Source organism: Sapajus apella, unplaced genomic scaffold, assembly GCF_009761245.1.
Source record: "Sapajus apella isolate SASKATOON/1434 unplaced genomic scaffold, GSC_monkey_1.0 scaffold43, whole genome shotgun sequence".
Lineage (NCBI taxonomy): Eukaryota > Metazoa > Chordata > Mammalia > Primates > Cebidae > Sapajus > Sapajus apella.
In genome coordinates, this window is record NW_022436983.1 from 17,357,383 (window position 1) to 17,382,776 (window position 25,394).

General features: G+C 51.9%; 2 protein-coding genes across 9 annotated transcripts in view; one reads left to right on the top strand and one right to left on the bottom strand.

Annotated features, from left to right (window-relative positions):
• Positions 1–20,385, top strand: part of GRHL3 (grainyhead like transcription factor 3) — a 34,969-nt gene extending 14,584 nt beyond the window's left edge. For 3 of the 6 annotated variants that reach the window (XM_032300819.1, XM_032300816.1, XM_032300818.1), the window contains exons 3-16: positions 1,377–1,438; positions 2,889–3,234; positions 3,484–3,557; positions 4,038–4,191; positions 4,393–4,504; positions 5,763–5,857; positions 8,148–8,345; positions 8,720–8,798; positions 8,903–9,036; positions 10,891–10,925; positions 12,204–12,292; positions 13,118–13,203; positions 15,290–15,354; positions 19,449–20,382. In XM_032300819.1, coding sequence (XP_032156710.1) covers positions 1,377–1,438; positions 2,889–3,234; positions 3,484–3,557; positions 4,038–4,191; positions 4,393–4,504; positions 5,763–5,857; positions 8,148–8,345; positions 8,720–8,798; positions 8,903–9,036; positions 10,891–10,925; positions 12,204–12,292; positions 13,118–13,203; positions 15,290–15,354; positions 19,449–19,563 — 1,644 coding nt within the window. In that variant the 3' untranslated portion in view covers positions 19,564–20,382. Of the gene's footprint in view, positions 1–1,376; positions 1,439–2,888; positions 3,235–3,483; positions 3,558–4,037; positions 4,192–4,392; positions 4,505–5,762; positions 5,858–8,147; positions 8,346–8,719; positions 8,799–8,902; positions 9,037–10,890; positions 10,926–12,203; positions 12,293–13,117; positions 13,204–15,289; positions 15,355–19,448 lie in introns of all 6 variants that reach the window. The other 3 variants (XM_032300821.1, XM_032300817.1, XM_032300820.1) reach the window with 2 other exon arrangements.
• Positions 20,386–22,689: 2,304 nt separating this feature from the next.
• Positions 22,690–25,394, bottom strand: part of STPG1 (sperm tail PG-rich repeat containing 1) — a 57,534-nt gene continuing 54,829 nt past the window's right edge. For all 3 annotated transcript variants that reach the window (XM_032300825.1, XM_032300822.1, XM_032300823.1), the window contains one exon: positions 22,690–23,206. In XM_032300825.1, the coding sequence (XP_032156716.1) occupies positions 23,130–23,206 (77 nt within the window). In that variant the 3' untranslated portion in view covers positions 22,690–23,129. The remainder of the gene's footprint in view (positions 23,207–25,394) is intronic.

Consider the following 25,394-nt stretch of genomic DNA (forward strand, 5'->3'; position numbering starts at 1 on the left):
TGGGAGTTTGAGACCTAGTCCTGCCACAAATGTGGCTTTGGGTAATATGTGCTAAAGGCAAGCACTTACAATTTCTTACTGAATGTCCACCGCTGTGTCAGGCACCTTCCTTCATACTCCTATGGGGTGTGATTAGGAGCCCAGGCTTTGGAGGCTGTGCTGAGTTGGGGTCCTGGTTCTGGCTGTATCAGCCTTAGAGACAAATGAATTAGAATGTTCTAAGATATAAAAATATTATAATTATACTTGTGAAGGTCACATTTATATAGTGCTCTCCATGTGCTAGGTGCTGTTCTGAGCACTCAAAATGATCCCTGAGGTTGGTGTTATATTATGATCTCTGTACAGATGAGGATATGAGGAATGGCGAGGTTAACGGACTTGCGTAGGGTCACACAGCTAGTATGTGGTAGGCCTGGGAACTGAACCCAAGAAATCTGGATTCAGAATCCATGCTCCTAAGTCCTAAGACAATAGAGTCTCTCTGAGCCCCCGTTTTCTCATCCATAGAGTGATGATCATACTAGTAGCCATCTCAGAGTGGTTGTGAGGGTTAAATTAGAGACTAGAAGGCACTTAGCATAAGGCTTAGTCCATAAGAAGCACTCTGTTAAAAAAGTGATGATTTTTTATAAGCAAATATTCATAATCCCCTTTAAGTAGGTATTATAACCACTCACTTGACATATGAAGAAACTGAGTCTCAGAGAGGCGTAGTCCTTTATCCAAAGTCACAGTGCACTTTCAAGTGGCATTTCTAGGACTTACACCAGGCCTGCCTGACTCCAACTGATGCTCCTTAACTACTAAGCTTGAGGTTCTTCTTCCCACTCCCTGACTTGGGGCTCAGAGTAATCATGGCTAGAGCTCCAGCCAGTGGAAAGGACTGAGGCTTTTCTAGTGACCAAGTGTATTAGTCTGTTCTCACGTAGCTAATAAAGACAATACCCAGGACTGGATAATTTATAAAGGAAAGAGGTTTAATTGACTTACAGTTCAGCATGGCTGGGGAGGCCTCAGGAAACTTATAATCATGGCAGAAGGGGAAGCAAACACGTCCTTCTTCACTTGGCGGCAGCAAGGAGAAGTGCCGAGCAAAAGGGGGAAAGTCCCTTATAAAACCATCAGACGTGATGAGAACTCACTCACTATCAGGAGAACAGCAGCATGGGAGTAACTGCCCCCATGATTCAATTATTCCCGCTCCCATGTGATTATGGGAACTACAGTTCAAAATGAGATTTGGGTGGGGACACAGCCAAACCATATCACCAACATTACTCCCCTGCCTGGCCAAAGCTGCAGGAGAGGGTTGAGGCTCCTAGCAAAACCTTAGCCAACGGCTATGCATAAATCCTTCCTTTCTCTCCTTTCAGGGTCCCAAAGAGAAGCGGATATTGTCCTCCAGCACTGGGGGCAGGAATGACCAAGGAAAGAGGTGAGGCTTGCCAACACCCTCTGCCTCTTTGCCCTTCCCCACCTCCACCTGGGGCCTCTTCCACGCAGGCTTGACTTATTCATTAGGCACAGGAGGCATGGTGCTGAGGGCCCACAACACATTTTGGGGTCTATGATAGTGTTTCAATTTCTTTTAGAATTAAAAGGAAATAAAAATCAATATAATTTAACTTGGATTATATTTGTCTTTGTACCAATGCACTTATTAAAGGTATTTTAAAATATTTTGGAAGGGACCAGTGAAGGCTGAAGAGCCTAGGGCTCTTGAAAGTACCAATGAAACTCTGTTTGAAAACACACAGACACACACACACACACACACACACACACAGAAACATATCCCAGATGCCTGTAGGCCATGTGGGCTGGAGTTTACTGAAAACAAACTTCAAAGCCATAGTAATAGAGAAGCCCTGGAGGCAGCTTTTCTTTCCTCTTCCAAAACCCTCTCCCCTGCAGCCCCACAGCCTCTTGGCGAGGGAGTCCTGAGTGGGGGAGGGATATCTGGGTTCCCATACTTCCCCTGGCCTGCTGGGCCTCTGCTTGGCATTAGCACCCCAGGGCATTGGCGTTCCTTTCCTTTAGAAAGCGGCCCAGTCCATGCTCACTGCTAGATGGGCACTGGAAAGACCTTGCCCCTCTTTCTCCACTTTCTCCTTCCTTACCAACCAGGTGACTTCTCACAAATGACCCTGTAAGGCCTCTGCTGGGAAGCCTGGAAAATCCAAACAGGCATTGAGCTCTTCTAGTCACACAGCCTGGGTCTGCAGCTGGCTCAGGGCCCATCCCCTCCACTGCCAGGAACGGTGGGTTTGGGTACATGGGGACATTTCTCAAAACTAATTTTTAAAAATGTCATTAATCTTCTGATTACAAAAGCACCACCAGTTTCTTGCAAGAGTTTCAACTCTACAGAAATGTATCAAGTAAAAAGATTTCCTGGAATCCAGCACCCTTCTCTCCCCCTTAACAGTTTGGGGCACATCCTCCCAGACCTTTTTCTAAACGTGTTAACTGTACTCACAGATACACGTTTCTCCCACCCTCCCTACCTTGTACACACTTCCCTGGGGTTGACTCAATACAGTTGTTTTGAAGTAGGGACATTTTGGCACAGGGACATTTTGACTTTGGCTAATAAATACATGATTAAACTTTCAGGTTTGTTTTTTTTAATTAACAAGTACTGTAATGGATAAAACAGATGTTGCTCCCTTAACCCTGAGGCTGTACTTGGTTCCGTTCTCAACACCTCCCTGCTCAACCCTATGGCCAACTGGGCTGCCACAGTGTCTTGTTTCATGCTTGTTGGGAGGGCCTAAACATGACACTGGATCTAAGACCAACGTGTCAGTTGCCTTTCACTCTAGCCAAGGACCCCCCACTGCCCCCAGAGGGAAGCATACTCAGCCCCTTTTCTTTCTCCCCAGGTACTATCATGGCATGGAATATGAGACGGACCTCACCCCCCTTGAAAGCCCCACACATCTCATGAAATTCCTGACAGAGAATGTGTCTGGAACCCCAGAATACCCAGATTTGCTCAAGAAGAATAACCTGATGAGCTTGGAGGGGGCCTCGCCCCCCCCTGGCAAGGCAGCTCCGCTCCCTGCAGGCCCCAGCAAGCTGGAGACCAGCTCTGTGGACAGCTACCTGTTGCCCACCAGTGATATGTATGACAATGGCTCCCTCAACTCCTTGTTTGAGAACATTCATGGGGTGCCACCTACCCAGCGCTGGCAGCCAGACAGCACCTTCAAAGATGACCCACAGGAGGTGAGGGTCTACCCCCATTCCCCCATAGCATAGATATGTGTGTGCATGTACAGAAGGAGAGAAGATAGTGAACAGGTCAGAGCTTTGGAATCCATGGGGGAAAGAGTCCTAGAGTTGAGACAGGGCTGTCATGTACTGTTGTCCAAGTTGTACACTGTACAACCTGCATAGCTGTATGCACAGCCTTGGGCTGAGGCTCCCCAGAGTGAATGTGACCATTTATTCTCTTGGGACTGTGTTTCTCTGCAGTCGATGCTCTTCCCAGATATCCTGAAAACATCCCCAGAACCCCCATGTACAGAGGACTACTCCAGCCTCAAAAGGTAACTTGGTCTCCCTGGACCCTCAGACACCTGGGCAGTGGGCAGGAGGCTGCAGACAGAGCCCCACAGTGTCCCAGAGCATAGCAGGCACAATCAATGAATACGTGGGGGTTGAAGGCAGATAGATAGAGGAAGAGATAATGATTTCCACATCCCATTCCTGAGCTGTGATGGGGAGCTCAGAACTTGCACCCTATCAGAAAACTGAGGTTCTTTTATCCTTAGTTTCCCTTGGCTTTGTCACCCCTCAAGGGTCTCTCTAATTTTCACTGGGCCCTCATTATTCAGAAGGATTGTGGCTCAATAAAGCCATTAAAGAGAACCCCCAAACTGAGGAAACTGGGGTCCAAGGAAGTAAAGTTATTTTCCAAGGTCGTACAGCAAGTCTATAACATAGCCTCTGGCCTCCTGCCCCACTGCCCTCTGGGATACTTCCTTCCTGGGAGCCTGGCCTCACTGTCCTCTCCCTCCTCCCTGCAGTGACTTTGAATACACCCTGGGCTCCCCCAAAGCCATCCACATCAAGTCAGGCGAGTCACCCATGGCCTACCTCAATAAGGGCCAGTTCTACCCTGTCACCTTGAGGACCCCAGCAGGTGGCAAAGGCCTTGCCTTGTCCTCCAACAAAGTCAAGGTGCGTTGGCCTGAAGCAGTTTCGAAAGGGGTGGAATGGACAAGATGTACCTCCTCCTTGGGCTAGCCACGGACCCTGGGGAAAGGTTGTTTGATAATAGCCCATTGCCACAGGGTTGGGGAAACTGAGGCAAAAGGGCAGGCCACGGGCCCCAGGCTCTGGGAAGAGGCCAGGAGTGACTGTGGCCAACTGTGCTTGCAGAGTGTGGTGATGGTTGTCTTCGACAATGAGAAGGTCCCGGTAGAGCAGCTGCGCTTCTGGAAGCACTGGCATTCCCGGCAACCCACTGCCAAGCAGCGGGTCATCGACGTGGGTGAGAGCCTTCTCAAGCCTCCATGTCAGCTCCTCTCTCTCCCTGCCCCCACACCAATCAGGCCTCTTTGTTGCTCACCCCTGTTTCCCCACCCCGCTCTGCCCTCTGTCTCCAAGTCACACACTGTGGGGTTTGCAAGGATTTGCATCTATTGACTAGAAGCTGTGGCCTCTTTTCTGTATTGCTTTGGGATAAACAGGGCCCTGGGAACCCTAGCAGTGTCAGATAAATAGGCCCTGAAATGCTGGCCTGTTTGTCCCCATGAAGGGGCTGATGAAGACACAAATGCACAAGATAAGGTGCAGGCAGGAGGTGGTTTGGAAGGCCCAAGGCACAGCACAGCACGGTTTGGGAACTGGCACCCTCGAGCTCTCTCAGAAGATAGGGGCAGAGGAGAGGCTCCCTATGTGTGCCACAGGTCCTCATCCCTAGCCCTGAAACAGGTGGGAGACGCAGCCCACCCTCAAGTCTTCAGCTTTTTGCTCCAACACTCCCTTCCTGGCTGTGTGACCTGTGTCACCTCACCTTCCTGAGCCTCAGTTTGTTCAACTCTCAAATGGGCTGAGGCCAGCTGCCTTGCCTGCCTGCAGTGCTGATTTCTGCTTTGGAGCTCTGTGCACCGGAGAACATGATACACATAGGGGACTGTTTAATGACTTGTCTGAGAGGCTGGATAGCAGAGTAGTGAGGAGCATGGGTTTAGGAGCCAGACAGATCTGAGCTCCAGCCCTCGCTCTACCTTTTATTAGCCGAGCGACCTTAGTCAAGTAACCAAACCTCTCTAAGCTTCGTTTTCCTCATATATAAACTGAATATTCATAGCATAGTTGTGAGGATTCACTGAGGGCTTACCACATTGCAAGTGTTGAAGAAATGGTACTTGCTAGTACTTTTGCTACTGCTATTACCCTGTTGCTGTTGTTTGTACCAAACTGCCATTGTTGTGGCTTCATCTGCGAGAACTCACAAATCACAGTCCTGGTGAAAAGCATAACCTCCACCCGCAGGATGATGAGCCTATTGGCAAAGCTTGGGATTCCCTCTGGGGCTTTGGGCAGATCTGCTTCTCAGGCTGGACCTGTTTCCACATCTGCAGTCCAGGGCACAGAAATCCCTTTTCCTCCCTGGATTGAAGTGTGGTTCACAGGGGAGAGGACGTGTGCCCCTGCCAAGAGTGAGGTCCAGTTTTGAATGCCTCCCTCCCAACGTGGCCCCACAACCCTTCCTTCCTGATTCTCCTGGTCTCCTGTGGTTTCAGCTGACTGCAAAGAAAACTTCAACACCGTGGAGCACATTGAGGAGGTGGCCTATAACGCGCTGTCCTTTGTGTGGAACGTGAATGAAGAGGCCAAGGTCAGTGCTGGGGGCAGTGACTGGGATGGGACTGGGCTGCCCGGAAGTGCCTATTCTGGGGAAGACGCTTTCCTGCACCTAGGAGCGTGGCATTTGCTCCGATGTGGGCACTCATGGAAGACACAGGACACAGTGTGATTCGGGAGCTCTGGCTCGGAGCCAGGCAGGCTGGGTGTGACTTTGGACCAGTGCCTTAGTCCCTCTGCACATCAGTTGATTTGACTATGAAGTAGGCATGGAATCATAGCCCCAACTGGTAGGTTGTAGTGCGGAGCAGGTGAGACAAGTACCAGGTAGAGCACACACCTGACCCAAACATGGCGGCTGTTGATATTACTCCTGTCCACCCATTTACCAGATGGGAAAACTGAGCCTTCCGCATGGTCACACAGCAAACAAGCCACTGGGGGCACCCAGGATTCCTGACTTCTCGGCCAGCGCAGAATGTCGCATGGGGGAGAAATGTGAAGGAGTCCAGTGAATGAGGGCTTGCATCCCAGTTGCCTCACTTCTCTGAGCCCATAAACATGAGAATAGTCACCTGCCTGCTAGGATTGGAGTGCAGCTCCCACAAGATCGTGCATGTCTACAAACCAGAGGGGCCTGAGAGATGGAGCCTCTGGTGATGTTTTCACACCAGTAGTTAAGCCGTTAAGATTCTTCCAGCTTTAGTGCTTGAGCCCAGCTGTGGGCTTGCCGTGTGCCTTGGTTTGCTGTTTAGAGAGCCGGCATGGTGGAGAGGTGCTGGTGTGGGAGTCAGGAGCTGGGTACCTTCGGCCTGTCCCTTCCCCTCCCTGGACCAGACTTACCTCACTCACCAGGGTCGGGTCTAGCTCATCTCAGGGGCATTTCTGGACAGGCTGGGGAGCTAACCCCTGCCTCCCCGCCTGCCTCTGGGGATGGCCAGGTTGCCTGGAGAAGATGGAGGTGCCAGAGCTCAGAAAACACAAAGGGAGCACAAAGGCAGGGATTATTAATATTCAGACAGACACTGGGGGCTGGAGGAGGAGCTGGGGCCTCGGGTTCAGGGAGGTGGGGAGTTTCGTGGGAAGGAAGAAATGGGTTTCGGTGGGGATTTTCTCACAGCCTCTTAAGCCCCCAGGCTTGGGTCTTTCTCAGGTGCGAGCTGGGTGGGGCCTGTGGGAGGGCTGAGCTGGCTGAGGGGGTGGTATGTCTGGCATGTGCCTGGGGGCCTGGTCCCCACAGCCAGGGAAAGAAGGGGGTCTGCTCAGACACACATTTCACATCCTGTTTGGGTCAGGGTCATTTCCAAAGGTAACATTCCAAAGACCAGGGGCCAGCCTGTGGTGTGGGGGTGGGGGGGGTGTTCCCATGAGCCCCACAGAAGGGCAATCACCAGGTGACCTTGCCAGGGCCTGCCCAGCTGAGACTGACCCCAGGAGGCCGTAAGTTAGGCATAGGCTTTGGGAAGAGACTTCCAGCTGTCCCTCTCATGGCAACAGTCACAACATATCAAGCCTACACCCCCTCACAGCCACACAAGATAGGTTTCATTATCCCCATTCCACAGACAAGGAAACCAAGGCTCAGTGAGGTAAAAGGATTTGTCTGGAGCCATATATGGCTAGTGAGTGGCAGAGCCCAGCTTCCCACCACGGGTGTGGGCGGCCCACAACCAAGCTCACTTTGTTATGCCCCACGCCTGACTCTCTGGGGGAATGGCAGCAATTATGGCCCTGCTTAGAGCTTCTATTTCCCCGGCTGTAAGATGGGACGACTAGGATGGCTCCCTTGCTGTATGTGGGGTGTGATCAAATCAGCTGAAAGACCCTCTCACTAGAAGGTCCTGTGATGGCTAGAGGGGGTGGTGGGGTGGAGACGGGCTGTGTCTCTGGGTTAGCAGGAAAGTGGTCTCCCTGTGTTGGGGACAGGGGACTCGGCCCTTTTCCACCTCCTTTTTCCAAGTTGCAGAAAAATGAGGCTCTGGATCTTAAGCTCCTAAAGGACTCTTGACATCCTCCACAGCCTCCCTGCCTTGGGTTCCCTTGGCAGTCTAGTGGAAGCCATCCCAACAGTGGTGAAGAGCCTGGGTTCAAACCCCTGCTGCACCACACACCGCCTGTGCCGCCTTGGGAAAGTTGCCCCACCTCTCTGAGCATCAGCTTCCCCATCTGTGAAAGAGGAGTGCTGATGCATGCCTTCTAGGGGCCCCATGAGGCTTAAGGGTGAGCCCCAGGCACACAGACAGCTAGAAAAATAGGGTCACTGTGGGATGGTGGGACTGGCCACCTGGACAGGCCACTCACCCAGCTGCCCCCTCTGTCCCCAGGTGTTCATCGGTGTCAACTGTCTGAGCACAGACTTTTCCTCACAAAAGGGGGTGAAGGGTGTCCCCCTGAACCTGCAGATTGACACCTATGACTGTGGCTCGGGCACTGAGCGCCTGGTACACCGCGCTGTTTGCCAGATCAAGATTTTCTGCGACAAGGTGGCTGGAATGGGCAGACCCTACACTGGGCCTGGGGAGGTAGAAGGGCTAAGCCCTGACCCATGCATCCTCCTAGCCTCTCTGGGTGTGTGTGTCTGTTTGTTTTTCTATCCCCTCTCCTCCTCTTCATCTCTCTTTCCTCTAACACCCCCACTCCTCCATCTCTCTGTCTCTCTGAGTTTCTTCTTTTCTGTCTTCTGTCTACCTCTCTCATGGCCTGTATTGACCTCAGGCAAGCAGGGCCAGGTCCCACTGGCCAGGCTGGGCCAGGTAGGTGCTGATACCTTCCCATTTCCTGGTCTTGCTCTGGAAAAAGAAGGACCAGAAGCCTAGCCCATATTTAAGATACAAAGCAGCAGCTGTGATAGTAGCCAGCCCCTCCCAGGCCCTTGGTGACCCTCTCTCTTCTGCAGGGAGCTGAGAGGAAGATGCGCGATGATGAGCGGAAGCAGTTCCGGAGGAAGGTCAAGTGCCCCGACTCCAGCAACAGTGGTCAGTGGGGGTCCAGGGCTGGTGGGAAGTAGAGGTGGAGACTAGCTGTGGGAGGGACCTGCGTGGAGGGACCTCGGGGCACATTGGCTTCCTTCTCCCATCAGGAGTCAAGGGCTGCCTGCTCTCGGGCTTCAGGGGCAATGAGACGACTTACCTGCGGCCAGAGACTGACCTGGAGACGCCACCCGTGCTGTTCATCCCCAATGTGCACTTCAACAGTCTGCAGCGCCCTGGAGGGGTGAGGCCATGGGTGGGGCCTGAGGGAGCAGCCGAAAGAGGGTCCGGCTCCTGGGTGGGGCCTGCCTTAGCACAGACCAGTGGGGAGCCACCTGCCATTTGGCCAGTTTCAATACCTTTATTGAATCCCAGGGGATTACAAAATGTATATATGGTCCTATAGCTTCAGTGACCTATTATATTGAAGAGAAGAATGTTATGAGGAAACAGATTTCGTAACCATTGAAACGTTCATGCTTAGGGCACACAAAGAGGAGGCTTCTGATATCTGATTCCCAGCTTGATTGCAGCCACATGGAATTATCATGGCAGAACTTGTGGCTCTCTCTGTGTGCCTGGTGTGGCTCTAAGCACTTCCCAAGAATCACCTTCCCTACCCTTCTCTACAACCCTATGAAGTCAATAATAATGTCTCCCTGGATTCACGGGGTAGAAACGGAGGCACAGAGGAGTTAAAAAACCTCATGAGACTGCACAGCTAGTAAGTGGCAGAGCCAGCTGAGAGGATTTCGTAACCACTGGACTGAGGCATCTGTTCAGAATCCGCACCTTTCCCCACTAGCTGCTTTGCCTCTTAAGCAGCCGGGGCTGAGCGCCTGGCAGCCAGGAGTGGACTGGGTTCCCTGTTACAGCTGTCCTCCGAGAGACTGCACCTACCCCTTTCCCAGGCATGGTCCCACAGCAATTCAATGGCAGGGTCAAGACCCCAGAGCCTGTCTCCTTGTGAGCCTCCATACCAGACAGTCTGAGCACTTCCTTCCTGTAAGGACACAGCTCCGCGCAGTTTCTGCAGGAATGTTTATACACATGGACCTTGGTGTACTAGGCATGCTTAGTGTATTGACTTAGGACGATGAGGGAGACAGTGGAGCTGACAGAGCACTTGGCACAGGCGCAGAGCACTGACGATACCCCTCCTCTCTCTGCTGCCATGGGAGCAGCACTGTGGTCTCACAACACAGGCGGCTGTGGGAACCCGTTCTCTGGGTTCTCCCCACTCTCTCACCAACTAGAGGCCCTGAGTGGGGAGATGACCACTCAGGATGAAGGTCCCTGTTGCAGGTTGACAGCTAACCTGTGGGGGATGAGGGCTGGGCCTGTCTCTGCACCTGTGAGCCTGGGAGAGGGAAGCGGAGAGCAGTAAGGAACAGAGAGGCTGAGCCTGAACCCCGCCTCTGCCTCCTGCTGGGTGTGTCATCTCTAGAGGCCCTCTGCCCTCTCTAGGCCTGAGCTTCTTACTTCACGAGACTTGGCGATGTCTGCTGCAGACCACACAGTGCCAGGCACAATGTAGGGTCCAAGAAGAGGGCCTCCGGCCAGGCTTAGTGGCACACACCTGTATTCCCAGCTTCTCAGGAGGCTGAGTTGGCAGAATTGCTGCAGCTCAGGAGGTCAAGGCTGCAGTGACCTGTGATGGTCTGACTGCACTCCAGCCTGGGAGACTCTCAAAAAAAAAAAAAAAAAAAAAAAAAAAAAGAAGGTCTCTTCCCCTCACCCCCTTTGCCCTCCGTTCCAACTGCCTAGTTACTGCTGCAGAACCAACTGCAATTCCCGGCCCTTCTGGGCATGCGGGGGCCCAGGTGGGGCTCCGTGCGACTCCACTCTGACAACGTGGCTTTAGCATCTCCTGTGTGTTCATTGAGTCCCTGACCCATCCAGCTTGGGCTGGGTGATTCAACTCAACATCTCAGGCCACTTAAGGGCACTTGTCTGAGCAGAATCGGCTAGAAAGGCATTGTAAGAGTGTTCTCCCCACCTCCCACCAAAAAATATTCCTCCCAGAAAGCCTCCAGCAGCCGAGGGCCCCCTCATCTTCCTGTGTGTGATGGTAAATGTCTTTTCCACTTCATTGCAGGCAGTCCCCTCGGCAGGACCCTGCAGCGCCAACAGGTATGGAGAACAGCAGCTGCTCACATCCCTCCGCACCCGTGCCCACTGCACCATGCCCACTGCCCCCAGCCTGCTTTTCACCCTGCTCTTTGCAAGCGAGGGTGTGGGGCCAGAAGAGGAAGCCACCAGCGTCTGCCCCCAGCCCCCACGCTAGAGCTATGCTTCTTTCTCACTGAAACTGCCTGGGTTTTTATGGGTTTGTTTTATGTGAAAAGTTGGCGAATCTCTGGCGAGACACCCGCTTGTAAAAAGGGAAAGAAAAAGACTCTGATGGTGTAGACTGAGACAGCAAAGGGGGAAGCTATGCCGGAGGACTGAGTGGGGATGAAAACCCTCCATCTCCTTCCCCCAGCCCACTCCCTGGGGGCCTACCTGGGGCCGGAGCCCCTTGGCACTTTGGCCTAGGAAGGGCCTTCGTGTCCTTCCCTCTGTCAGCCACAGCCTTGGTGCCCTGAGCAGTCCCTTCACCTCTCTGAGCCTCTGCCTACACATTTGTCAGATGAGGAAATAGCCTTGAGAGGAGGGCAGCATGGATGTGGAATCTTTGTAAATGGGAAAATGCTTTATAAAGATCATTTGTTGTTATAATCAATTTCTTCCCTTACAAAATATACTTTTTTCACATAGTGCTTTCACCCCAAATTGTGTTGCCACTTGTCACCTCACAACAGCTTCAGAGTTAGGCAAGCAGGATTATTGCCCTACTTTACAGATAGGGAAACTGAGGCTCAGAGAAGAGAAGTGCCTTCCAGTCCCACAGCCGTTAAGTCGCGGCAGCAGAACTGGAGCCCACGTCTGTCCTACTCCAAAGCCCACAATCCTTCCACTCCCACTGCCTCACATCTGACTCTGATTTTTTTAAAAAAGGAACGATGATGATGATGATGATGAGACCACATTTACTGAGGCCCTACTGTGCGTCACACAGTGTTCTAAGAGCTGTGAGCATGGTCTCCTGTGGCCTCACACCACTCTAGGAAGTATTGCTCTCATTGCTTTCATATCATCCCATTTTATAGACAGGGTCAGTGATGGGCTAAGGGGGTCGCTGATGGGCTAAGAGACTCACCCAGGTCACATAGCTAGTGTGTGGCAGGGCTGGGATTTGAACCCAGGCAGTCCAACTCCAGAGCTGCTGCTTTGCCCACTGTCCCTCTGCTTTGCACCCACCCTCATGTTTTTTTCCCTATTTCTAGGGCCCCTGGAGGCCCAGCAGGGTCCTTCAGCCTCTAGGGATCCCCAAGTTCCTCACAAGCTCCCCCATTGCCCTCCCCACAGGCTGCCTCTGAAGCGTACCTGCTCGCCTTTCACTGAGGAGTTTGAGCCTTTGCCCTCCAAGCAGGCCAAGGAAGACGACCTTCAGAGAGGTAGCCTCCCGCCCTCCCTCCCCATTTACTCACGGAGCCCACCCCAGCTCCTGCCTCCCTCATAGGCTTTCCCAAAGCCTCCTGGGGAGGGCCCAAGGAGCTGCTTTATCCCTTGGAGCTAGAGTTAGATCAAGACTTGGGGGTAGGGGTAAGGAGGGCACCTTAGGCTGCTTGGAGAGACCACAAAGGGCTGGCAGCTTCTGTCTCCTGACCACGTGTGGACGTGGGCATCCTGGGCAACTGGCATAGTCAACAGCCTCATTATGCTGGACGAGTCCCCTCTCCCCCACTTTTTCTAATGGGGGGGGTGAAAGAAGGGTGGGGTTTTCACGTCTGGCTTTCTTGCTTTGACGCTCTAAATCTGTGACTTCTTTGGGGTAAGGACCAAACCCAAACCTCTGGGGGCTGTAGTTGACCATCAGAAAGCAACTGACTAGCAGCTAAGCTCAAAAGCTTCCAGCAGCCGTGAACCAAGCTGTGCGCTGCCCCTGGCGTTTCCAGACACGTCATTAATTCCCACAGTGACTCTACGAAATAGCGGGCAGAGCCTCCATCTACAAATAAAATGAGGCTCCATGACATTAAAATCACATTTGCAAGGTCACCTGGCTGGCAGGTAGTAGAGCAGGGATTCAGACACCCCCACATCAGCACAGCCTAAGAAGGCCCATGAGAATCTGCAGAGCTGGCCGAAGTGCCGCCAGCTGGGCACAGACCCTTGGCAGAAAGCCATCTTACAGTAACGTTTTCAGATTCCCCAGCCCCTGACATGATCCTGGCCACATGATCTTCCTTGTACCCCTAAAGCTGCCCCTTGCTTTTCAGTTCTGTTGTATGTGCGGAGGGAGACTGAGGAGGTGTTTGATGCGCTCATGTTGAAGACCCCAGACCTGAAGGGGCTGAGGAATGCGGTAAGCTGCCTGTGAACCCCTCACCATGGGCTCCCTCCGGGCTGCTGTCCCTGCTTCTCACCACACAGTTCTGATTTCACACAGGAGGGAACCTCGGCATGCCGGTGGCCTACCCGTCCCATCCCGTTTGCGGGGCCCGAGGGGCCCTGCCGGTGGGGGTGTGCCTCTGCGATGTTATCTCCCAGCCAGAGCCCTGACTCCACCCTGGGAGTCGCACACTCCATAAATCCTCCTTAATCTGATGGCTGCTGTCTGACGGGCCAGGGCTTTTTGTTGGCTTTGCAAACCTGTTTCTGTTTTAATGGGAATGGAACCCAAAAAGACACACTCTTTTTCTTTCCCAGGGGCCTCATTCCTCCTGCTTGTGGTTGGCTTGGGGCCACTGGCTGGGGTGGCAGAAGGTAATGACTGTGCAAGGAGACCTTCCCCAACCCCCTAAACTACCAGAGAGCTCGCAAAACAGCCCAGTCCTGAATAAAACCCACAGCTAGCTTCGTGGCTCCGCCAAAAATTAAGCAAACACAGCCTCCACCAGGGCCAGCTGTGCCTGAAGGTGGAACCACTCGGAAAAGCCAGATGGTGCCCAGAGTTCGGGCCAGCAGAGGGAAAATGGCATCAAATAGTAACACTAGCTGGCCTTTATTGAAGGCCCACTATGTGCCAGGCAGTGGGTCAGACACACCACCTGTGCTGGCTCATCATGTGCCCTTAACAACCCTGAAACGTGGGTACTATGTGTATCTCCTCATTTCCCATGAAGATGAAGCCTCCGAGAGGTCAGGTGACTTGTCAGGGTCACTCGGCTCTTGGTGACAGAGCTGGAATGCTGGCCTGGACTCTCTTCATGCTCAGCTGCTTGTTCTCTTTACACATCATCAGCCCTGCTTGGCATCAGCCCCAGAAGTTGGGCTCACAAAAGGCCATTAATGTCACCTAAATACAGACTCAGAGGCTTGGGTTGGATGATCCCTTAAAGGGCCAGCTTCCTATCTAGTGCCTGCACTCCCTGTCTCCCACAGCACTTCCAAGCTGGTGCCCACTTTCAACTTGTGTGCTTCCAGGAATGGAGAGCTTATTACCTATAGGACAACCCATGGTGTCTTTGTCCAATTTGCCCAATTTATGGTGAGAGAGTTCCTGAGTTCTTCCTTAGATTGACTTGAGATCTTCTTGGTAGCTTCCAGTCACATCGTCATTAAAAGAAATAGTAGTCTAAGCACTTTTCTTGCCAGGAGGAATCTGTCAGGGCAGAGAATAACTGAGAAGCTGAACACAATCCTTTCTCTAAAATGCCCAGAGACGATGACCTCCCCCGACACCCAGGACCTGAGGTTTGCTGCAGCTTCTAGGCAGCTACTACTAATAAGCACCAACGTTTTACAGAGCTCTTGCCCTGGGACAGGCACTGGGCTGGGCCTTTTTGATAGTTGGCTCAGTTCATGTGCAGAACCACACTGGGTGTACATCCTATTACTGTGCCCATTTTACAAATGAGGAAACCGAGGCTCAGAGAGGTAAGAGTGACCTGTTCAAAGTTCTGCATGTCCAGGTGTTGCAGTTGGGACCAGACTGGACCTGCCTGCCCCAAAGGAAACTTCAGAAGCTCTGGGGAGACAGGCTGACTCTAGCTGTGTGATCTCAGACAGGTCACGCAACAAGCCTCTGACCCACAGTCTCCTCATGTAGGGAAGTAAGTTCCAACATTTTTGGATATCATGGAGTGAGTGAACCTGGGGTCTAGGCCTTGGGCATATGGCTTATCCTGGTCGAGTGTTTGTGGTGATATAGAAAGGCTTACAATAGGATGGTAAGTAAAAAGATACATAAAACCACATGGAACCTAAAAACATCTATACACACTACTGTACCCATGACCAAAAGGTGGGAAGACATACACCCAGGTGTTAATGGTGTCTCTCTGAGAAACAGGATTATAGATGGTTGTAATTGTCTTCTTCATATTTGTCCACAATATGCATATATTTTACTTTTGTAATCAGAAAGTAAAAAAAAAAAGTGATGTCATAAAAGACTTGTATAAATCTAGTGTGGGCAGCAGACAATGAATCACCTCTTTTCCTTCCAGATCTCTGAGAAGTATGGGTTCCCTGAAGAGAACATTTACAAAGTCTACAAGAAATGCAAGCGAGGGTGAGTGCCTAGTTTACCCTCCCCCAGCTGGCTGCTCAGTGCTGAGCAGTGTTTGTACTGGGCCTTGGTGGAGGGGCTGAGGGGATGCGGAGTTGAGGTGGAGAGCTCCCGTCAGGCCAACATCACTGGTCACCTCTCCATCGGCAGAGACCAGACATGGGTCCCAGTTGGGAAGGATGGGAGTGGGAGACAAGTGGAAGGGTCTTTACATATGACCTCCTCCTGGGTGGTGTGGAGGGAGAAGTGGAGGGTCCTGTGTCAGATGACCCAGGTTCAAGACCACTGGAAAACCAAGCCATTTGATGAGGATGATAATGATTATAGTGACCAGCGTCCACTTGCGCACCCACCATGTGTCAGACACGAGGCTAATTATGTCCTGCTTAGCCCTCACAGCCACACTAAGAGGTAGATACCATAGTCCGCATTTGACAGATAAGGAAATTGAGGCTCAGAGGTAATAAGCAGTGTTCAGGGGCAGGAGGAGGGGATCAAAGGCACGAGGCAGACAGGCCCAACAAAGTTGCTGTTGGCAGAGCCGGAGGCAGGAAGGGAGTGGCTGGAGATCAGTCTGGAAAAGGAGTTGTGATTGGGAGTCATTTTGGGGGAATCCAGCCAAGGATGTTCCACAGGCCCCCTCCACCTTCCCTGGAGACTAGGCCAGGAGTTAAGCTGTACCCTCTAGGGGGCAGGCAGTGCCCAGCTGCCTGCCATGGACTCCTGGGGACCATAGTAGCTTTGTTGTCTGCTCAGAAGATCCCGTGGGAGAGGGAGGTAGGGTCACATGATAACTGCCCTCCAGGCATCAGTCCCCTGGTCAGAGACGGTAAGCCTGGCCTCTACAACTTTTCCTGAGTAGGTCCCTTCACTAGCCTGGCATAAGACCCCTAGACAGTGAGGAATTGTTACTGCTGTTGCCAGCCTAGAGGCCCCAGAGCCAGAGCCCTGGGAAGTGCACTCCCAGCCCCTCTGTCCACAGCTCCAATCTGACTCTCCTGCTGTGGATAGTCTAACTCCAGTGGCATTTCTAGAAGCCCCTTGGAGGTGCTCGTCCACTTACCCCGTGGCTGGTCCATATGGATCTTCCCTTTTGGAAGACTTTGCAAAGTGAGGCAGGTTTTGTACTCAAGCCGAGTCCCCATCTCATCAGACCCAGGGCCCTGGCCTTCTTCCTCACAGGCCCAGCCCTGCCTGCCTTCCTCCTCATTGGTTCCTACCCAGTCTCCCATAGAAGGTTGAGGGTGGCGGAAGGTGTCCGTCCCCTAAGCCCCTAGGAAGGGTTTTTTTTTTTTGTTTTTTGTTTTAGTTGCCTGCATGTCTAGAGTTTTTTGTGTGTCTTTTTTTCCAAGTTTCGGTTTCAAACTGAGGCTCACATGCTCTGTAGAGTGAAATCCACTTCATGGCGTAGGGCAGGCTCCGCTTTGCCCAGACAAGCCCAGCCCCACTCTCCCTTCAGTGCTGGTGCCCACGCCCCCTGGCTCCAGCCCTACCTGTGGCAGGCCTCTGTTACCAATCCCACTCCAGGCCAGGCTGTGTGATTACGTGGCGGTCGGGGAGTTGGGGTGCATACAAGGATGTTCCCCAGCCCCACTGGCTGGGTTGCCAGAGGCCTTCCCCTAACCCCCAGCCAGCTATTTAGATCATAATTCTAAAGACTTCCATTTATGGGGCACTTCCTACATACCAGGGACTGGCTGCATCGCTCCCAAGCATCATCTCAGTGACTTTTTGAGCTGGGTATGATTATTTGTTTCTATGGATGGGGAAACAGGTCTGCAGTAATTACGAGGTCATGAGCAGATGCATCCCGGCCTTCTAAAGCCTGTACAGGCATCCACTCTGTTATCCTGCCTCCTACTTGTTTCTCTAACCACTAAGCAATGTGCAAATAAAGGGTGCAGCCAGGCTGGCCAGTTTATTTGCCCAGCACCATAGCCCAGGGCATCACTCCACAGCCCTTCAGAAGCACCCCACACACCTCCATGGCATGAAAACCTTAGCCCCAGGACTGTCTGAAATGTCTGAATGAAAGTATTCGTCAAAACACCTCTTAGGAGTGGAGAGGCCAGGCTCATCTTCTGCCTCCCCCCAAATCCTCATGTGAGAAACAGGAAATTCTGATCAAAAGCCTGGTTTATTTGCATCAAATCCTCCCGAAAGTCCTCTGGTGGATAGAATCAGCTTTATAGGCACCACACGTTGCTGGAAAGATGAGCAAATACATTGTTTTTGCTGGCAGCTGGCCAGGGGTTTAATGTGACGCAGGACTGAAGACAGCTAGAAGGTGGAAAGTGACAAGAGGCCCACATTTGGTGACAGTGGTTCTGCCTCTCAGGGGCCCGTTGCCACTGACTTCTGAGAGGAGAGGTGTGTGGGCCCATCTGGAAGCCCTCTTGTGCAGGTGTGAGCTCGGCAAGTGTGAGCAGGTGTGAGCTCAGGGCACTGGGAGGCCCTGCTGGGGAGTGGGAGGGATCCAGACATCTAGCTGGTGCACATCAGACACACACAGTGCCTGGCACCTAGAAGCACCCAACAAACACCAAACAAAACAACCCTGATGCTGACAAAGCGCCCACCCCTCTGCCCAGTTCTGGTCTCCCCTAGTCTGTTTCCAGCCTCCAGTGCCCAGGAAAAGAACCCTCTGTGAAATGAAGGAACTCCAGGCAGGACCCAAGAAAGGGGAGCCTGTGATTACACATTGGCAGTCAGCACCCAGACCACTGAGAGCCCAAGCCTGACTCTTCTTCCTAAGAGCAGCAGCTGCTTGACTGCTGGGAGAGACAACTGGATGTGGGCCATGCCTTCGGGTCCCTGTTGTCTCCATTGCCCTCAGGGGTTCCTCGTGCCTGCCACTCCTGCGCCACTTCAAAGAACTCTCCCCTAGCCCTGGATTTTGCCTTCCTTCTATCCACTGCTTCCTAACTTGTATCTATAGGGCTTTGTTTCCTTCTAAAAATGATACAGTGGAAAGAGACAAAGGTTCAAATCCCAGGCCTGCCATCTATGAACTGTGTGTCCTTAGACAAATAACTTTGTTTCTTTGAACCTCATCTATGAACTGGGGTAATATAAGGATTCATCCTCCCAGTCCCTACTAGATTTAAAACTCCTGGAAGGCAGGATCTAGGTCTAATTCATCTCCATATGGTCCTTGTTTTTGAGCAAGGCCCTGCACATGGAAAGGCCTCAGTGAAGATGGGGGGATGTATGGGTAGGTGGATGGTGGAGGGGTAGGTGGATGGTAGATGGTGGATGATGAGTGTGTGGTTCGGTGGATGGTGGATGGGGGGTATGTGCATGTGAATGGATGTTGGATGGTGAATGAGCGGGTGGATATACCCAACTCCATTACATGCTCAGAAGACAGCAGGGAAGGGGCAAAGAGAAGGCTGATGTGATCAGCTCAAGTCAAATCTTGGTAGGTCTTTCATCAAGAGTAGCTCCTACAGGGATGCTCTTTGCCAAAAACTATGGCTCTGACTCCCTGCAGGGGCCCACAGCCACAAAGGTTCTGTCTCTCTCAGGTTGACCCAGGTCCTTGCCTAGAGAATATGGGGAGAGAGTGGGCCTAGCCCCTTAAGTCTATTGGACAATCCTCCTGAGATTTCAGCTTCCTGGGGATGGAACTGAGAGGGGCTTGGGTGGCACCTGCCTCTGGCTCCGGCAGGGACGCCTGACTGACACATCCTAGCCTCTTGAACCCAAACCACCACCCATCCTGGACTTGAACTCACACTTCAGGTCTGAGTCCTCAATATGGTGACTGAGGGAGCATGGCGTCTCCCTAGATCTACATACTGGTTGCTTGTGTGTCCATCCTCTGGTGCAGCAGGAAAGAGGCAATCTGGCATAGTGGCTGTGGGGGCCAGTAGGCCTGGGTTGAGTTGGGCTCTGCCACCGGGCATCATGCAGTAAAGGGGACTGTGACTCCCCCACCTCGCAGGGTTGTTGTGAAGACCAGAGGGAAAGTTTGTGAGGTGCCTGAAATGTGGCAGGTACCCACTGGGTATGACCCGTCACTCACCCTTGTCACTCAGAAGGCCTGAAAACAGGGGGCCTGCTGTGTTCCAACCACATGCCCTCTTCCCTTTCAGAATCTTAGTCAACATGGACAACAACATCATTCAGCATTACAGCAACCACGTTGCCTTCCTGCTGGACATGGGGGAGCTGGACGGCAAAATTCAGATCATCCTTAAGGAGCTGTGAGGCCTTTTGAGCATCCAAACCCTAGCGACCGGCAAGGGGCCAGTGGTGACATGGCCCCACGCCACACACAACCTCTCCACATGCCTCAGCGCTGTTACTTGAATGCCTTCTCTGAGAGAAGAGGCCCTTAAGTCACAAATCCACTGATGTCAGGGCCAGAAAGAGACATGGGAGGTCCCCTGGCCTGAACCCCCATGGCATGCTTGAATCTGCTCTCTAAACTTCCTGCCAGTGCCTTCCAAAACAATGTCACCGTGGTTACTACCCACCCGACAGACTGTTCCCTCCTCCCAAGACCCTGTCTGCAGTGGCCTCCTGCAGGCTGCCCGTAAAGACGGTGGCAGCATGTGCTCCCTCCCACAACACCACACCGGCTGGTGCGGCCCCGCTCTCCGTCTCCCTTCAACTTCAGACAAAGGATTTTTCACCCTTTGGTCAGTTAACTTGAAAACTTTTGATTTTCAGTGCAAATGACTTAAAAGACACTATAGTGAAAGAGTGTCTTTTTCACAGACTTCCTCAATGCAAGATGTAAATAGCACCAATGATTGACTGGAATGAAGTGACCGCTGTGTATAACTGCCGCCTTGCCACTCACTGTTGTATACATTTCTTATTTACGATTTTCATTATGTGTTATATATATATGAATATATTGTATATAAGTGCAACATTTTATATTTTTCATGGATACATTTTTATCATTTCAAAAATGTGTATTTCGCATTTCTTGGACTTTTTTTTAGCTGTTATTCAGTGATGCATTTTTGTATACTCACGTGGTATTTAGTAATAAAAGTCTACCTATGTATTACTTCACATGCTCTACTTGTTCCTTTTGGGAGGGTCTGCTGGGAAGAGAGGGCTACAGTGGTCGGGGCCTGGCTCCTCTTTCTCCCTTCACTCTGGCTCTGGGCTGAGAGCAAGTTGCCCTGGACTTGAAGGATGGTGGGATGTGCAGGGCACCAGTGGGGCAGAGGTGCCGCCTCCGTCAGGCAGCAGATTCCTGATGTCCAGATCTTTGTCTTTGAACGTTACAGCCTCAGGATCATTGACTCTGGAGAGAAAGTCCTGGGAAGGGGGCAGAATGAGCTTGAAGAGGACCTCACAGCTGGGCCAGCAGGCAGCACCCAGGGCTGGAAGCCATATGACCTGAGTCTTGTGCCAGCTCTGCCCCTACTCTCCAGGCCAAGCCACTTTCCCCGGAGCCAGAAGCTCCTACCGCTCACAGAAGCGATTGCATGCATCTCTTCCCAACTCTGCAGCAGTGTGGTCATGTTGGCACATTGAAATCAGCCATGGGGACAGTCAGAATTTGACAAATGCTGCAAATCAAGGCCTTTATTTTCCTTCGAGAACAAATGACAGATTCAGGCTTGTTTTCATTTATCTTTTTTAAGCTGCCAAGGTGAAGTGGGTCTTTCTTCCTTTGGGAGAGCAGAGTTACCAGCCACCGCTACCTGTATCCCTCCATTTCTTGCTATAAAGGGCAGGACACGGTCTCTGTTGGTTGTTTGTAATTATCATCTTCAGAGCCTCAGGGCTCACTGGTGGTTCTCCAAGACCACCACAGTGTGAGGAAGGGGCTGCAGCAAGCCCTGTGCATCCCCTCTAACTCCCTCACCACAGCTCTGTTTCGGTCCACTTAAATATTAGGGTTTCTTGTAAACATTTGTCTGAAGAAAACTTTTTTTTTAAGTGTGAAAACCATGATGCCTCTAAAAATCTCCCAGCACAGAGTCCGTGGTCCCAATTCCCAAGCCCTACCTAGAGTCAAGGCTATGGGTAGGTGAGTCTCTAGCCTACGGTACAAAAACGAACAGGTGCTCAAAAGCTCAATAATCAAGATAAGTAAGTTTAATTCAATATTTTTAAAATTAAGGCCAAAACAAAATCCACAGTGAACAAAACAATTTTTAAGACAGGATTCCTGTTACTGATGTTTCCTTTTGTCTCAGGCTCCCACGTGGCTTGCCTGCCACGGTGGGAGGGACTCAGTGGAGCACCAGAGTTGCTCTGCTCAGCCTAGGCCTCACTGTGGCTGTGACAGCACACTTGATGTCAGAGCCAGGTGATGTGTGAAGGTTACATGACAGAGGAGTGTGGAACCACAGCCACGCTGTAGGTGCTGCACGTGTATTCCCACCCCTGAGCTTCCCGCCCAGCAGAGCCAGCTGGGAAGCTGGAAGGTGGCGCTTCTCAACATTCACCTATCATTGGAATCACCTGGGCAGCTTTTACCCACACCTCCCTCCTCCCCACTGCCCAGATACCACCCTGGATGAGTTAAATCAGCATTTGTGAGAGGGCCCCAGGCCTCAGTACGTTTCAAAGTCCCCAGGTGATTACAGTGTGCAGTCAAGGCTGAGAGCCACTTCTCTGGACAGGCCACAGTCGTGCAGGCCTCGGAGCCTTGGCAACCGCTCAGTGTCTGCTGGGGTTAATGCACAGAGAGACTTCTAGCATCAGTCAAAGCCCCAGTCAAAGCCTGCCTGGAGATCAGGAAAGGAGCCAGGCAGCTCCCCACCCCCCGGGCATCTGTGCAGCCTCCACCGAAACCACCAGGGCATATTTCTTTTTTGTCTCCACATAAAGAGACAAAGGATATCCTGCCTAGAAAGGGCATTGGGCTCCATGGAGGGCTCCAGAAGCCTTGAGAAAATTCGGTCCCACCCTTAGAGAAAGTCAGGGAAAAGGGCAGCTCCTGAGCCTGGCCGCTGCCATTCTAAGATGATCTCCCACTACAAAGAAGAAAAAGGTCTAAAAGGAGTAAAGGGAGGCCTTTCCAAACAGAGGTCACTTTAGAAAGGAAGCTGTGGGCTGGTGGAAAAAGCAACACCAGGCTGCAGGTGTTGAAATCAGAATATCGCTGCCAGGCCAACGATATTCTTAAAGAAGCAAGGTGTTAGCTTCATGAAGTCTTTTTTTGATTTAGTTCAGGGGTGTCCATAAAAGCAGAAGCCATGAAAATTGTGGACATGGTTCTCTAGGAGATGAGCAGGGCTTGAGAACCGCAGCCCCAGATGACCAGAAACTCTTGTGTTGATACCAACTTGGTTAGCTTTCACCCAGCAGACATACCGTGAGTGAGTGAGGTCAGAAAGGGACAAATGAGAAAGTCAGGAGTGAGGGAATGAATGAATGTGTAATTGAGTGAAGGAATGAAACAGGGAAGGGTGGGGCTTCTAGGCTTGGCCACTTTCATGGTGGGCTGGTCCTCCTTGAAGTCTGCGCTTCAGGAATCCTTAAGTCTGCAGCGGGAGTCGTGCCGGAAGCCAGCCTGGATGGTTGTGTGGGGAAGCAGCCAGGGGGCTCTGTCCACCTCCCTCTGCTCAGGAAGCCACTGGAGTCGGTGGGGCTGGGGTGCAATCTCCAGGAGCAATGTCTCCAGCTCGAGATAAAGGCAATGGCAGCAGCCCAGCTACCACACCAGGCCAGAGTGGCAGAGCCATCCCCCAAGTTGTCAGCTGCCACACACATGATCGGTCTCCTTCTGAGGGATGTCCTGGGGAAGCTGGGTAGGACGGGCTGGTGGCTGGGGTTCTCTTCGATCTTGTGTGACATCCCTACAGCACCGGAATCCATTTCTTATCCTCGTTGTAGAGGAAGGACTGCTTTCCTGGGAGTTCTGGCTTGTATGTGGCTGTGAGGGGAGAGACAGGCAGAGGCATTAAGAGAGAAAATCCCCATTGCTGCAGTCTCTGGCATTCCATCTCGGAGCTGGAAAGGCCTGGGACCCCTGTGCCAGCCCCTGTATCTTATGCGTGGGGAGACAGAGAGGAAAGAACAGGCCCCAGGTGGCAAGGCAGAAGTCAAACTCTGGCTTCCTGCCCTTCTTTAATTCTTTTCAATTTCTTTAACAGAACAAAATTTACAAAACTGTTTCCCATGAAATTCGAAAAGAAATTGAGTAAAGCAATATTCTCTTCACTCTCGTTGCCCAGGCTGGAGTGCAATGGTGTGATCTCGGCTCACCGCAACCTCTGCCTCCTGGGTTCAAGTGATTCTCTGCCTCCGCCTCCTGATTAGTTGGGATTACAGGTATGTGCCACCACACCAGGCTAATTTTGTATTTTTAGTAGAGACAGGGTTTCTCCATGTTGCTCAGGCTGGTCTCAAACTCCTGACCTAAGGTGATCCGCCTGCCTCAGCCTCCCAAAGTGCTGGGATTATAGGCATGAGCCACCGTGCCCAGCCGTCAATATTGTTAAAGAAGCAAGGTGTTAGCTTCATGAAGTCTTTTTTTGATTTAGTTCAGGGGTTTCCATAAAAGCAGAAGCCATGAAAATTGTGGACATGGTTCTCTAGGAGATGAGCAGGGCTTGAGAACCGCAGCCCCAGATGACCAGAAACTCTTGTGTTGATACCAGCTTGGTTAGTGAGGGTCTCGTGCATGACCTCTCTGTTATTATACTTGGGAAGCTGCTGGGAGAGCCCATGGCAATTCAGGTATATCTGAGTTTACTGGAAGCTGAGCAGGTAGATGCTGGCACGTGCATGTACCCAGGAAACCCCTCGCAGAAGCCCACCTTGGAATGGGTCTCTGTGTGCCAGGTGCCTAGCACCACACACAGCATGGAAAAGGCTTTCAGGCAATGCTTCTAGAGGATATGGCTGAGCAGGGTCAAACCAGGATCCCTGCCCGTGCCCCGCCCTCTCTGCAGTTCACCCCTTGTAAGGAGCATTTGCATGTTTGGCCAAAACTGAGTTCTCCTCAACTGAGCAGATGAGTCCCAGATCAAAGCACTACAGCCTTGCTGGTGTGATTATCACCACATTTGCAAGGCCAAAGCTATGAGAATGACCTTCCTCCTGCCCAGTCTGCCTTATGTTAGTCTCACCTGTGAGCGTGGAGAGGACGGAGTCTCCCTACCTGACGGCAGCCTCTGGGGGCAAGCCCGGGACCCAGGCCATCTTGGCTCCCTAGCACGGGAGCATCATCAACACTCACAGAAAGGCTGAGTGTAACCAAGCTGGCGGCCATCACAGCTCTGCCTTTGTCCTCCTGTGCCACCTGCCACACGTCGGTCCCAATTGCTTTGGCCACAGTCAGGGCATAGTAATAGTGAAAGCGCTCTGTAGAGAGCTACAAATAGGTCGGGAAGCACAGAGACCACCCACTGGAGTGAGTCCCTCATGATATTAACTCCCAGGAAGATTCCAGATGTAACAGGGGATCCCTACTTATGCTTGCCTGTAAAAAGGGCATGGCGCTAGATGGCTGAAAAGAGCTGCTCCGTTGGATGGTCCTTAGTTAATTTCATTAACAAACAAGGCATAAATAGGAAACACCTGGCACTGACCACCAGGCACTCACCGTGGACTGTGGCCAACTTGTTCTCCAGGGCCTCCCCATCTGTAAAATAACCTGGCCATACTAGACCAGTAGCTGAAATATTTTTAAGAAAAATTCTGGCTGGACACAGTGGCTCACACCTGTAATCCCAACACCTTGGGAGGCCAAGGTGGAGCGGACCAGTTGAGGTCAGGAGTTCGAGACTAGCCTGGCCAGCATAGTGAAACCCCTGTCTCTGCTAAAAATACAAAAAGCAGCTCAGTGTGGTGGGACGTGCCTGTAATTCCAGCTACTTGGGAGGCTGAGGCAAAAGAATTCCTTGAACCCAGGAGGCAGAAGTTGCAGTGGGCCAAGAATATGCCACTGCACTCCAGCCTGGGTGACAGAGCAAGACTCCATCTCAAAAAAATAATAATAGGGCCGGGCGCGGTGGCTCAAGCCTGTAATCCCAGCACTTTGGGAGGCCGAGGCGGGTGGATCACGAGGTCAAGAGATCGAGACCATCCTGGTCAACATGGTGAAACCCCTCTCTACT